At 37.9% G+C, this 12,924-nt stretch overlaps 1 protein-coding gene across 5 annotated transcripts in view; it reads right to left on the bottom strand.

The window, feature by feature from the left end:
* ptprfa (protein tyrosine phosphatase receptor type Fa) overlaps window positions 1–12,924 on the bottom strand; it is a 444,470-nt gene that overhangs the window by 59,434 nt on the left and 372,112 nt on the right. For all 5 annotated transcript variants that reach the window (XM_056459356.1, XM_056459357.1, XM_056459358.1 and 2 more), the window contains 2 exons: window positions 5,559–5,640; window positions 293–505 (listed from right to left, as the gene is read on the bottom strand). In XM_056459356.1, the coding sequence (XP_056315331.1) occupies window positions 293–505; window positions 5,559–5,640 (295 nt within the window). The remainder of the gene's footprint in view (window positions 1–292; window positions 506–5,558; window positions 5,641–12,924) is intronic.

Genomic DNA, 12,924 nt, shown 5'->3' with positions numbered 1-12,924 from the left:
TACACTTCTCTCATTCTTTCTACTTTAGATTTAAGAGAATGGGAAATAAGACGGATTAACCCTTAAAGTCCACATGAACCGAAAGCTGCAACCTTTCTTTTGTGTTTTGTAACACAGTGCCTAGGGAAACAGAATATTAAATGAGAAAACAGTGGGTGTGGCTTGTCTGTTTTCAACTGCGAGCTCATTGGATGTAGTAAAGTAGGCATTTCATTCAGAAAGATCGGGAACATTAAATGAAAGACACAGTAGTTTGGCTTGTATCAGTGTATGGTGTGTGTTTGTGACTCACCGAGTCTCTGTCTTTCAGTGCCGCCAGTATAAATGTGCGATACTGCTGCTGTCCCGGCAGAGGTTTGTTGTAGTAGTTGCTGTAGGTTTTCTCGTCTCCTAACACAAAGCTTTCTGGAAGAGACTCCAGCTTGGCAGCAATGTAAGGCCGCAGAAAGTCCTGAGTTTGTCTTCTCCTCCTCCTCACAGCAGCGCCTCCATTATTCCCCATCAGCTGATAAAAACACATGAAACACATCAGTATGCAGGACCACCAGAACTCTCTCCGCCTCAACAGATCTAACAACAGACTGTCCCCATACTGTTACTTCTGACAGTTTTGCACTTTATTCATTCTCTGCAGGATCTTGCACAACAGTTTTTAACATTTATGTGGCTCAGTGGTTAGCACTGTCGACTCACAGCACGAAGGTCGCTGGTTCGAGTCCCAGATATTTTAGTTGGCATTTCTATGTGGAGTTTGCATGTTCTCTCAGTGTTGGCGTGGGTTTCCTCCGGTTTACCCCACAGTACAAACACATGCGCTATAGGTGAATTGGATAAGCTAAACTGGCCGTAGTGTATGAGTGTGTGAATGTGAGAGTGTATAGGTGTTTCCCAGTACTGGGTTGCGGCTGGAAAGACATCCGCTGTGTAAAACATACTGTATGCTGGATAAGTTGGCGGTTCATTCTGCTGTGGAAACCCCTGATAAATAAGGGACTAAGCCACTGGAAAATGAATAACTGAATGTATATAAAAAACCTATTTTAAATGATGTATTTCATAGTTTATACTTATGTTTACTTTTTTGCATGCCTATTTTGTTAAATAATGATAGTATTTTTTTAATATGCATTAAACCATACTTGGCATCCAGTGTTGAAAGCAAAGTAAGAATTTCATTATTCCTATGTCATGATCTCCAGCTATCCATTCCTGACAGATGTGTTAAGGAACTACAAATCCTGTCATGCACCACACACACCTGTTTCCAGAACTCTGACGATTGCATGCACACAGCTGTAGCGCTTCATGCACTGATTACATGGACTACTTAAGCTGCGGTCACACTAGAGTTTGAGCTTGCGAAATTCTGCCGTACGACACTGCGAAAAAGGGTGGGATTAAACAAGATAACTAGACATTAAAAAACCATATTTAAAATTTCTGTCCAGAGAGGTCATGTTTTGATCCTCGGTTGGTCTCACGCAGTCATGTGATGCGTGAAGCTTGAACTTTCCAATTCAGCGAAATGCGAAACTTGCCGTATGACCTTACGGTTCCGGTCTGACGCATTCGCAGAATTAATAGCCCCCCCTGTTTATTGTTTCCCCCAGTTTCTGTTTAATGGAGAGGAGATTGTTTCAACACATTTCTAATCATAATAGTTTTAATAACTCATTTCTTATAACTGATTTATTTTATCTTTGCCATGATGACAGTAAATAATATTTGACTAGATATTCTTCAAGACACTTCTATACAGCTTAATTTGACATTTAAAGGCTTAACTAGGTTAAATAGGTTAACTAGGCAGGTTAGGGTAATTAGGCAAGTTATTGTATAACGATGGTTTGTTCTGTAGACTATCGAAAAAAAACAGCTTAAAGGGGCTAATAATTTTGTCCTTAAAATAGTGTTTAAAAAATTAAACTGCTTTTATTCTAGCCGAAATAAAACAAATAAGACTTTCTCCAGAAGAAAAAATATTATCAGTCATACTGTGAAAATTTCCTTGCTCTGTTAAACATCATTTGGGAAAAAATAATAATAATAATATCAAAGGGGGGCTAATAATTCTGACTTCAACTGTACATACTGTGTTACTGTATGTATGTTGTAAAAAGTTATTTAAAAAATTTGACAATTAAGATAAAAAATAAATACATATTGGTCACACTATATTTTAAGGTAGAATTCTCACTATTAACAAATCATTAACTACGATAACAATAAACTTGTAACTTACTGATAGTTAGTAAGTGTTTGGGTTATTGGGTATTGGGATTAGGGATGTAGAATAGGATCATACTTTATGAGTGCTAATAAGCAGCCAATTTCGCTAGTCGCTAGTTGTTTTTTTGAATCGGAACTTAAACTAGTAACTTTATTACATTGATTAATAGTTCATAATACAAACTGTTAGATTCGTCCTATTTCAAATAAATGCAGTCTTTTTGAACATCCTTTTCATTAAAAAATCTAGAATTTAGTTTTTTAGCTGGTTTCAACATTCACAGTAAAAATAAATATCATCAAATCATCATATTGGAATCATTCTGAAGGATCATGTGATAGTGAGGAATGAAGTAATAATTCTGAAAATAATGTAGTATAAATAAGAATAAATAAGAGTTTATTGTCTTGTTTCTAGTCCAAAATAACTCAAATTTCTTAAATCAAGAAGCATTTTCTAGATGAGCAAAATTCTTGCTTTTCTTTTGTTTCCAGAAATAATGTGTCAAAATGAGTGAGTTTTTCCTTAAAACAAGCTAAATAATCTTCGAACGGGGTAAGCAAAATAATCTTATGTTAAAATGAAAAGCAAGATTACTTTGCTAACCCCCTTGGCAGATTATTTTGCTTGTTTTAAGGAAAAACTCACTTAATTCTGACATATTATTTTTGTAAACAAGAAAAAATATAAAATGCTTCTTGATTTAAGAATAGTTTTAGATATTTAGACTAGAAAGACAAAAAAACTAAGTAAAAAACAGCATTTTTGAAGTGCAATTGTCAATTTATTCAAACAATGTTTAAAAACGTTTTAAAAATCTTTATTCATTAAAAAAAAACATTTCAAATATATTAGTGTTTGTTAAGCTTTTTTGAGCAAATACAGCTTTCAAAATCCTTAAAAAGTCTTACAAGCAGCAAACTTTTGAATGATAGTATATATTTTTGCTTCTATCCTGATTGCCACTTTCAGTGCATGAACCAGCTGAACAGCAGCGCAGAGGTCAAAGGTCAGACATCAGCCTCAGGTGTTTCAGTCAGAGGCATCATTAATTCAAAACGACACGCTGTCTCCTTCATCTGCCTCTTTATGAAGCACTTCCTCCATTTCTCTCTTTTTCTTGCTCACTACTAACACACTGTAAAAAATGCTGCTGTTTAATTTCTAAAGATTTGTATATTTTTTTGTATATATATGTATATATATATATATATATATATATATATATATATATATATATATATATATATATATATATATATATATATACAAAAAATATACAAATCTTCAGAAATTAAACAGCAGCATTTTTTACAGTGTGTTAGTATATATATATATATATATATATATATATATATATATATATATATATATATATATATATATATATATATATATATATATATATATATATATACAGTATAATTAAATTTTTTTGGTATATATGTATATATCTTCATGGTTGTTGGTGCCAGATGGGCCGGTCTGAGTATTTCAGAAACTGGGATTTTCACGCACATCCATCTCTAGGGTTTACAGAGAATGGTCTGAAAAAGAGAAAATATCCAGTGAGCGGCAGTTCTGTGGCCGGAAATGCCTTGTTGATGCCGGAGGTCAGAAGAGAATGGCCAGACTGGTTCCAGCTGATCGAAAAGCAACAGTAACTCAAATAACCACTCATCACAACCGAGGTATGTAGAAGAGCATCTCTGAATGCACAACACGTCCAACCTTAAGGCAGATGGGCTACAGCAGTAGAAGACCACATCGGGTGTCACTCCTGTCAGCTAAGAACAGAAAACTGAGGCTGAAATTCGCACAGGCTCACCAAAATTGGACAATAGAAAAAACGTTGCCTGGTCTGATGAGTCTCCATTTCTGCTGCGACATTCGGATGGTAGGGTCAGACAACATGAAAGCATGGATTCATTCAGCCTTGTATCAACGGTTAGGGCCAATTGAGCATCGTGTCAACGCCACATCCTACCTGAGTATTGTTGCTGACCATGTCCATCCCTTTATGACCACAGTGCACCCATCTTCTGATGGCTACCTCCAGCACGATAACGCACCATGTCATAAACCGCGAATCATCTCAGACTGGTTTCTTGAACATGACAATGAGTTCACTGTACTCAAATGGCCTCCACAGTCACCAGAGCTCAATCCAATAGAACATTTTTGGGATGTGGTGAAAGAGGAGGTTCAAATCATGGAGGTGCAGCTGACAAATCTGCAGCAACTGCGTGATGCTATCATGTCAATATGGAGCTCAATCTCTGAGAAATATTTCTAGTACCTTGTTGAGTCTCTGTCATGAAGGATTAAAACCAGTTCTGAAGGCAAAATGAGTCCAACCTGATACTAGCAAGGTGTACCTAATAAAGTGGCCGGTGAATGTACGTCTTGTATGTTGCCATTTTCCCTCGATTCATGCTGTATTTTTCATTTTGCACAGATTGTTGCTACATGACGGGTTGTCTGTCAATTCTTTGTTTTCTAACTTATTAGTTTTTATAAATTTAAGTGTATTGAACATAAAACACTTAAGTTTTCCACCCAAAAACTCAAGAATTGTGTTGTTTCAGCTCATTTTAAATAAAAAGTTTGAACAAGCAACAAACATTATTCTTTTGAGTGTTTTTTTGTGTGTGTAATAAGCAACAGACTCTGCGTTTTTAGCTTTAGTGAAGCACATTCGGTCGCGGCTGAATCAAATCCAAGGCCACAGGATTACAGCAGAACAAATGGGGTCTTGCGGCAGAGAGAATGAGGACTGCGGCGTAATATTTATCGCAGTGATAAACACCAGTACAATAATACACCTCTCATTTGACTCGCCGATGCTCATAAATAAAGGGCAACTCGGGGGAGAATGGGCTGCATGAAAACGGCCCGCTTCAAAATGCTGGTGACACCATTGTGATTTTTTTTTTCTTCTCAGCGCCGCTGTATTTTGATATTCAGTAAGCAGCACCTGAAAAAGTTTGCCTGTTTTGCAGACGGTAGTTTATCGAGGGCGAGCAAACTCATGAGAAAGCAGAACCGTGTTGGAACCCGAAAGCTCAGTAGTAATAACAAAAAAAGAGAAAAATGCCAAGTGAAGCTTTTTAAGAGAGCTCAAAGTGCCTGTGTGTCTCTGCAGCTGCTGAGGAGGAGATGCAGAGGAACCGAGAGGCAAAAATAACCAGCGGAAAAACAAAACAGTTGCATCATACATACTGTAGAGCATTGAAAAGATCTCGTATATCACAGACCTGAAGAGTGACGGATAAGAGTGTGAGACATTTATGCTATTTGTGCGGGATCATCAGAAGCACACACTCACCTCATCCAGATCAATATCTTCTGGGTTTTCCCAATGGCGTAGAGTTGAAGGAGTTACAGGTACAACAACGATATAAAACCACCTGAGAGGAAAAAAAACATGCACATATGAGCATTAAATGTTAATATTAGTTAAGTTAAGGACAAAATACATACACAAACATTATATATATATATAGTTGAAGTCAGAATTATTAGCCCCCCTGCTTGTTTTCCCCCCAATGTCTGTTTAATGGAGAGCAGACTTCTTCAACACATTTCTAAACATAATAGTTTTAATAACTAATTTCTAATAACTGATTTATTTTCTCTTTGTCATGATGACAGTAAATAATATTTGACTAGATATTTTTCAAGACACTTCTATATAGCTTAAAGTTACATTTAAAGGCTTAACTAGGTTAATTAGGTTAACTAGGCAAGTTAGGGTAATTAGGCAAGTTATTGTAGAACGATGGTTTGTTCTGTAGACTATCGAAAAAATATAGCTTAAAGGGGCTAATAATATTATCCTTAAAATGTTTTAAAAAAAAAGTAAAACTGCTTTTATTCTAGTTGAAATAAAGCAAATAAAACTTTCTCGAGAAGAATAAATATTATCAGACATACTGTGACAATTTCCTTGCTCTGTAAAACATTGTTAGGGAAATTTTTAAAAAAGAAATGTGTGTGTGTGTGTGTGTGTGTGTGTGTGTTTCTTAATCTGCTGATGGCATTTGTTCCTAATTTAAAATAAAAATGTTGTCATTTAGAGCAGCGATTCCCACCCGGGGGGTCCCGGCCCACAAGGGGGCCTCAGCGAGCTCTGTTGGGGGTCACGTCATATTTTACTTTTTTTTTTTAGCAGTGGACGATTAGGAGAACAATCATGATGCTTTAGTTTATTTCATCCCCTGGCTGACCAAACAAATTGACAAATTTGTAATTCGTCCTCCAGAAAAAGACAGAGTCTCACTGATTCGCCTTCAGCAGCTAATAGTAAGCATACTGGACCCAGGTCAGGAAGCTCCAAACATTTTGGGTCGCAGCGCTAGCATTACTGGAAACACGAAATGCAGGAAATACCAAAAATAGTTATCTGATCTATGGTTTTATTCCATTTTCTCAAAGCAAAGAGTCCCTGACCCAGCCACAGTGCATTATCTGCGGCAAAGTTCTTGCTAACGAATGCATGAGGCCGTCTAAATTAATAAGACATTTGCAGACGACTCATCTCCAAGACTCATCTTACTATTTTCAGTTACAAATGGCCTACTGATGTTTTGCTTTTATATTATACATCAGGCTATTATTTGTGCATAAACAACATGCTGCCATGTTTTCAGATGTTTATACTAATTTTTACACAATACCAATGCTTTAACTTCAGAAAGGTTAAGAAATAAAATTCAGTTTTCTTATCAATAGTCATTGGTTTATTTATTTTCTTTTAATTTGGGAAGAATTGTACAGAATAAAACAAAGTTCAGCAATTTACTTAAACCATAGCAAAAAATTCCAGTAAATCCAGAGGTGTTTTTCCATGACTTTGGTAAAGAGAACAGAATTTGTACACTCTCAGAAATAAAGGTACAGGAGCTGTCACTGGGGCAGTACCTTCTCAAAAGGTACTTTCCCGAAGAGACCATATTGGTACCTCAATGGACCATATTGGTACGTTTAAGGTGCATTTGGGTCCTAATATCTCAAAATCTCAAAACTCAGGGCTTCTGGTAGTACCCAGAATAGCTAAGTCGAGTAAAGGAGGTCGAGCCTTCTCATTTATAGCTCCTAAACTCTGAAATAGCCTTCCTGATAACGTCCGAGGCTCAGACACACTCTCCCAATTCAAAACTAGATTAAAGACCTATCTGTTTAGTAAAGCATACACTCAAAGCTACACATAGCGGGCTTCCACACAGGTTCTGCATCTTGTTTATGTACACTATGAACAGCAGCTACGCTAATTATTCTCTTTATTCTCCATTTCCACCTGGGGATACTCTTCCCGAGGCCCTCAGACTATGCAGAGTCACTGATTCGATCCAAGACCAACGACGAGATGATCCCAAGGTTTCCATATCCTGGACCAGGCCGTATCCTGAGCAGCTACTGTGGTGGTCATGGAGGAGTGGAGAACATGAGACTGATTCCTGTGACGCTCCAGAGACAGACAAGCCTTCGCTGAGGCCAGCTTCCAGCCTCCGCCACTGAGACTGCAGCTCTGCACAAGACGTTTGGCCAGCGGAGAAATTAAAATGGTCGTGCCCAACTGAGCCTGGTTTCTCTCAAGGTTTTTTTTTCTTCACTTTCGCCATTTAGTGAAGTTTTTTTTCCCTCTCCGCTGTCGCCACTGGGTTGCATGGTTCGGGATCTATAGAGCTGCGCATCGTTGGATTTGCTCTTCAGTGTTTGGACTCTCAGTAGTGATTATTAAACCACACTGAACTGAGCTAAACTGAACTGAACTTAAACACTACAAACTGAACTACACTGTTCCTATTTACTATGACCTTTTATGTGAAGCTGCTTTAACACAATCTACATTGTATAAGCGCTATACAAATAAAGGTGAATTGAATTGAATTAATATACCTTTGAAGTACCATTGTGGTCTCTTTAGGTACAAATGTGTATCTTTTGAAAAGGTACTGCCCCAGTGACAGCTCCCGTACCTTTATTTCAGAGAGTGCATAAGATAGAATCTTTTTAATGTATTTATTGATTCTACTGTCACTTACTGCATTTACTTGAAGAATAAAACTAATATACAATAAATAATAATATTAATTTAATGTATTATTTAAAATGTTATTTATTTATTAATTTATTTTAAAATTTCATGATAATTGAAGATAAATGTAAGGTTAAGGAGGCAAAGACATTCAAAAATAGGTATATGATAATAATCTTTTTAATATTTGTAATGTATTTACTGCCACATGCTTCCATCCTTGAAAAATAGAATTAATTTCCTTTCAAAAATAATGATGGACCCTTATTTTTGTGTGTTTATAATGTGCATAATACGTATTATGAATATATTCGTGGCTCAGTGGTTAGCACTGTCGCCTAACAGCAAGAAGGCCCTTGGTTCGAGTCCCGGCTGGGCCAGATGGCATTTCTGTGTGGAGTTTGCATGTTCTCTCCGTGTTGGCCTGGGTTTCCTCCGGGATCTCCGGTTTCCCCCACAGTCCAAACGCATGCAATATAGGTGAATTAGATGAACTAAATCGTCCAAAGTGTATGAGTGTGTATGGGTGTTTCACAGTACTGGGTTGCGGCTGGAAGGGCATGCACTGTGTAAAAACATATGCTGGAATAGTTGGCGGTTCATTCCGCTGTGGCGACCACTGATAATTAAGGGTCTAAGCCGAAGGAAAATGAATGAATGAATTACCTTTTAGTGCGTCACTCCATTTTATAGTTCTTTTTTTTCATTCAAGAATAAGGTCCAAGATTTAGAATGAAAGTTACTTGTAAACTGCATTCTCTATTTTACAACAGTACAGTAGATCAGTAGTGAAAGATGACTTCACTTATGTCAGGTTCCGCTTGGTCTTAAAGCCGTCTTCGAGGAGTAATTGTAACAATTCATAATGGCATAGCAGTCAAAATAGGACAGATGAGCTCATGTATGGGACAAATTCTGAATTTTTGTCAGTGAGGGGTGGGTTTTTAAAACCACCCGAGCCTCCCCTGGCTACAGGCCTGCCATAACAGTATTTGTACATAATCTAATCCTTAATATATTAAGGGTTATTATCATTAATATAATAAAAATATTTAATGTATTTACTTCAACTTTCTGCACTTACTTGTTTCCTTGAAGAATAAAATATATTTACTTTCAAAAATAATGATGGACCCTTGGATCTGTGTGTATATAATGTGAATTATACACATCGTGAGTAGTACAACACAAGCTCAGCCATAGTTCTGTCATTACAACGAACCTCATTTTACAATGTTCACAGATTAAAATAGTGAGATGTGATCTTGAAGAAGGTGATAATGAAAAGCGTGACCCTCTTCGTCTCTGCTAAATCCACAGACAGAGGTATCAGGGTGTTTGTGAGTGAGATGAAGCGCTCTGGATGGACATTACACTGCCGATTGCGTTTCTGAATGACTCTGTGACAGCCGCGAATCTGAAACAAACACTCCAAACCCAATTAACACAGAGTAATCCACGCACACATTCAGTCCTGCCAGGACTGAGCGAGAGCATTGTTTGATACGTCTGATGTCTATAACGTCTGATGAAACCGCTTCTAACAATCCCGCTTCGGCTTTGATGAGGAAACGTGTCTGGTAATTTTTAATTAAAGCATTTCTGCGGTGTCTTTGGTCAGAAATGATCCTGCGGGCAGTGTTTTTCAGCTTTCAGCTGGCTCAGATGCCACTGCGTTACATCAAACCGAGCCTCTAGCTGTGAAATAAACCAATATGAGCTGCGATTGGAAGTGTTTGAGTATTAACCTTCGGCCCGAGTCTCAATAAAGCACAACCGGCCAATATTTGCTCAGAGAGTAACAGGATTCTTGAACTCTGAGACTCCAGCAAACATCGCCCGGAGAGCTAGCATGTACTGTATCATCTTTGTTCTGTTTTAAGATAAATAGTGAGGTATAATAATGGTCAAATGCTGCTCTATGGTTTGACATGAAATATCAATACTAAAGGAAACATTACATTTATAAACAGTTGAAGTCAGAATTATTAGCCCTGTTGAATTTGAATTCTTTTATACGTTTTCCCCCAAGTTCTGTTTAATAAAGATACTTTCAACACATTTATAAACATAATAGTTTTAATAACTAATTTCAAATAACTAATTTCCTTTATGGTGGCACTGTCACATCAATAAGGTCGCTGGTTTGAGCCCCAGCTGGGTCAATTGGCATTTCTATGTGGAGTTTTCTCCCCGTGTTGGCGTGAAACATATGCTAGATGAAAGGCGGTTCATTCCACTGTGGCGACCTCAGATTAATAAAGGAACTAAATACATAATATTTGACTAGATACTTTTCAAGATACTCGTATTCATCTTAAAGTGACACTTAAAGGCTTAACTAGGTTAATTATGCTAATGAGGAAAGTCATTGGATAACAGTGGTTTGTTCTGTAGACCAGTGATCCCCAACCCCCGGGCCGTTGACCGGTACCGGTCCATGGACCAATCGGTACTGGGCCGCACAGGACTGATTTCTTTTTTGGTGGCGCTGTCACATCAATAAGGTCGCTGGTTTGAGCCCCAGCTGGGTCAATTGGCATTTCTATGTGGAGTTTTCTCCCCATGTTGTCATGAAACATATGCTAGATGAAAGGCGGTTCATTCCACTGTGGCGACCTCAGATTAATAAAGGGACTAAGTACAAAATATTTGACTAGATACTTTTCAAGATACTCGTATTTATCTTAAAGTGACACTTAAAGGCTTAACTAGGTTAATTATGCTAATGAGGAAAGTCATTGGATATCAGTGGTTTGTTCTGTAGACCAGTGATCCCCAACCCCCGGGCCGTTGACCGGTAGCGGTCCATGGATCAATCGGTACTGGGCCGCACAGGAAATCATACATTTTTTCAGTTTTATTTATTATCTGAGCCTTTTATTTTGAAAAAAACTTATTCTTTCGGTTACATCTCGGTATCTTGAGTGCCAAAATTGAATCCACAAGCTAGCAAAATGAGTAAGAAACAGACGTCTTTGGAAAGTTTCTTTGCGAAGAGGAAAAGGCCCAGAGAAGGAGCCGCAAATTGCCAAGGAATAGATCCCAAAACACTTTGTCAATGAATCAGGTGAATCCACTATGTCTGTGCAAGAAGAAGATCAACTGCTGGAGTTATTTCCAATGGAGATGCATGGTTTGTGCACGCATAATGGGAACGACGTGCACGCGGCTCAACACGCTCGCACCTTCCAGGCGCCCCCAGTCAATAACATGTAAACTTTTCAGAATGCCACGAGCGCACCCCGAGTCACATGACAAAAACTGATCAGCTTCATACTTGGAATATACATATTTTAGTAGGCTAATTACCTCTGACAAAAACAAAACACCCAAACACTGCAGTGCACTTTAATGTTCTCCATTAATAAAACTTGTATCAGAGCTGCAGCAATGGTTGGTCAGTTTGTCATCGTTTGAGAAAACGGTTGATGATCGTCTAGAAATCTACGTAGATTTTTGTTTATAAAATTTTATTTAAAGGTGCAGAAGGTGATTGGCCTCAGAAACATTTTTTGTTGTGCTGATTAAAAGTCCTTCACACTCCAATAGTAATGATTAAAGTAAATGATCTAAATGTATTTTTATATTCTGGGTAAGGCATGAGACCAAAAAATGTTCATCCAATTAAAATAGTGTCGGGCCGACATCTCCCATAATTCTGACACGTAGCTCAAACTGTCTGTCAGCAAATGCAGATTTGAGCTATTGCACACCTGTTTGTTCACAGCTCTGCCGTTTGTGCATACATGTGCTGCGTGTTCACGAGAGAATGAGAGAGAGAGAGAGAGAGAGAGAGAGAGAGAGAGAAGCAGGTTGCACACCAGAAGCGCCGCGACACGGCATGCACATGACAGTTAAAATATCACGCACCAGACGCGGATATTCGCATGATATTTAACATGAAACTAATCAGATGGCGCTCTGTGCCATGGCAGAGAAATGAACAGTGTCCTGAGTCGTAGCTGGGTGCCGCCGACTTGCCGCGCCGGTGTGTGTACCCTAATAGAAACTTATGTTTAGAATTCTGAAATGTATGGCGCTGCGTGGCGCTTCCGGTGTGCGACCTGCTATATATATATATACATATATACATATATATTACAAGTGACAAGATGGCGGCGCGGTCACATCGCGAGGCTCAGCATCTCTCTAGTTTCTGCATATATCTGCTCTCTCTCTCTCTCTCTCTCTCTCTCTCTCTCTCTCTATATATATATATATATATATATATAGAGAGAGAGAGAGAGAGAGAGAGTAAAAACATGCTGATTCAAAACTTTTTCTAAAATCCTGAATTAATATTGGAGTTACTTTTGCATGCTGGAGGAAGGACGACACCATGGCTGAAAGATTTCTGTTAGACAGGTAATGTTTAGTTTTAAAACTATTTTAGTCACGCAAAGCTGATGTAGATTGTGTTGTTATGAATGGGTTTTATGCACAGAAGTGTTGTTCAGCCACGGATATCATCTGGCGAAAGATTGATGTGACTATTTTCAGTATCATAAGGGCCTTTTACAGCATCGATAATGTAGATTTTATTTAGATTTAACAACAAAACAGAAGTAAACAGCGCTATTCCGCCTAGCCTGCTTTACTGAGCTGAAGATGGTTTTATATTTACATTGGTTCATTTTTGAACAATGACAGC

The sequence above is a fragment of the Danio aesculapii genome, chromosome 6, assembly GCF_903798145.1.
Source record: "Danio aesculapii chromosome 6, fDanAes4.1, whole genome shotgun sequence".
Taxonomy (NCBI): Eukaryota; Metazoa; Chordata; class Actinopteri; order Cypriniformes; family Danionidae; genus Danio; species Danio aesculapii.
This window is presented reverse-complemented; position numbering and strand designations above follow the sequence as displayed.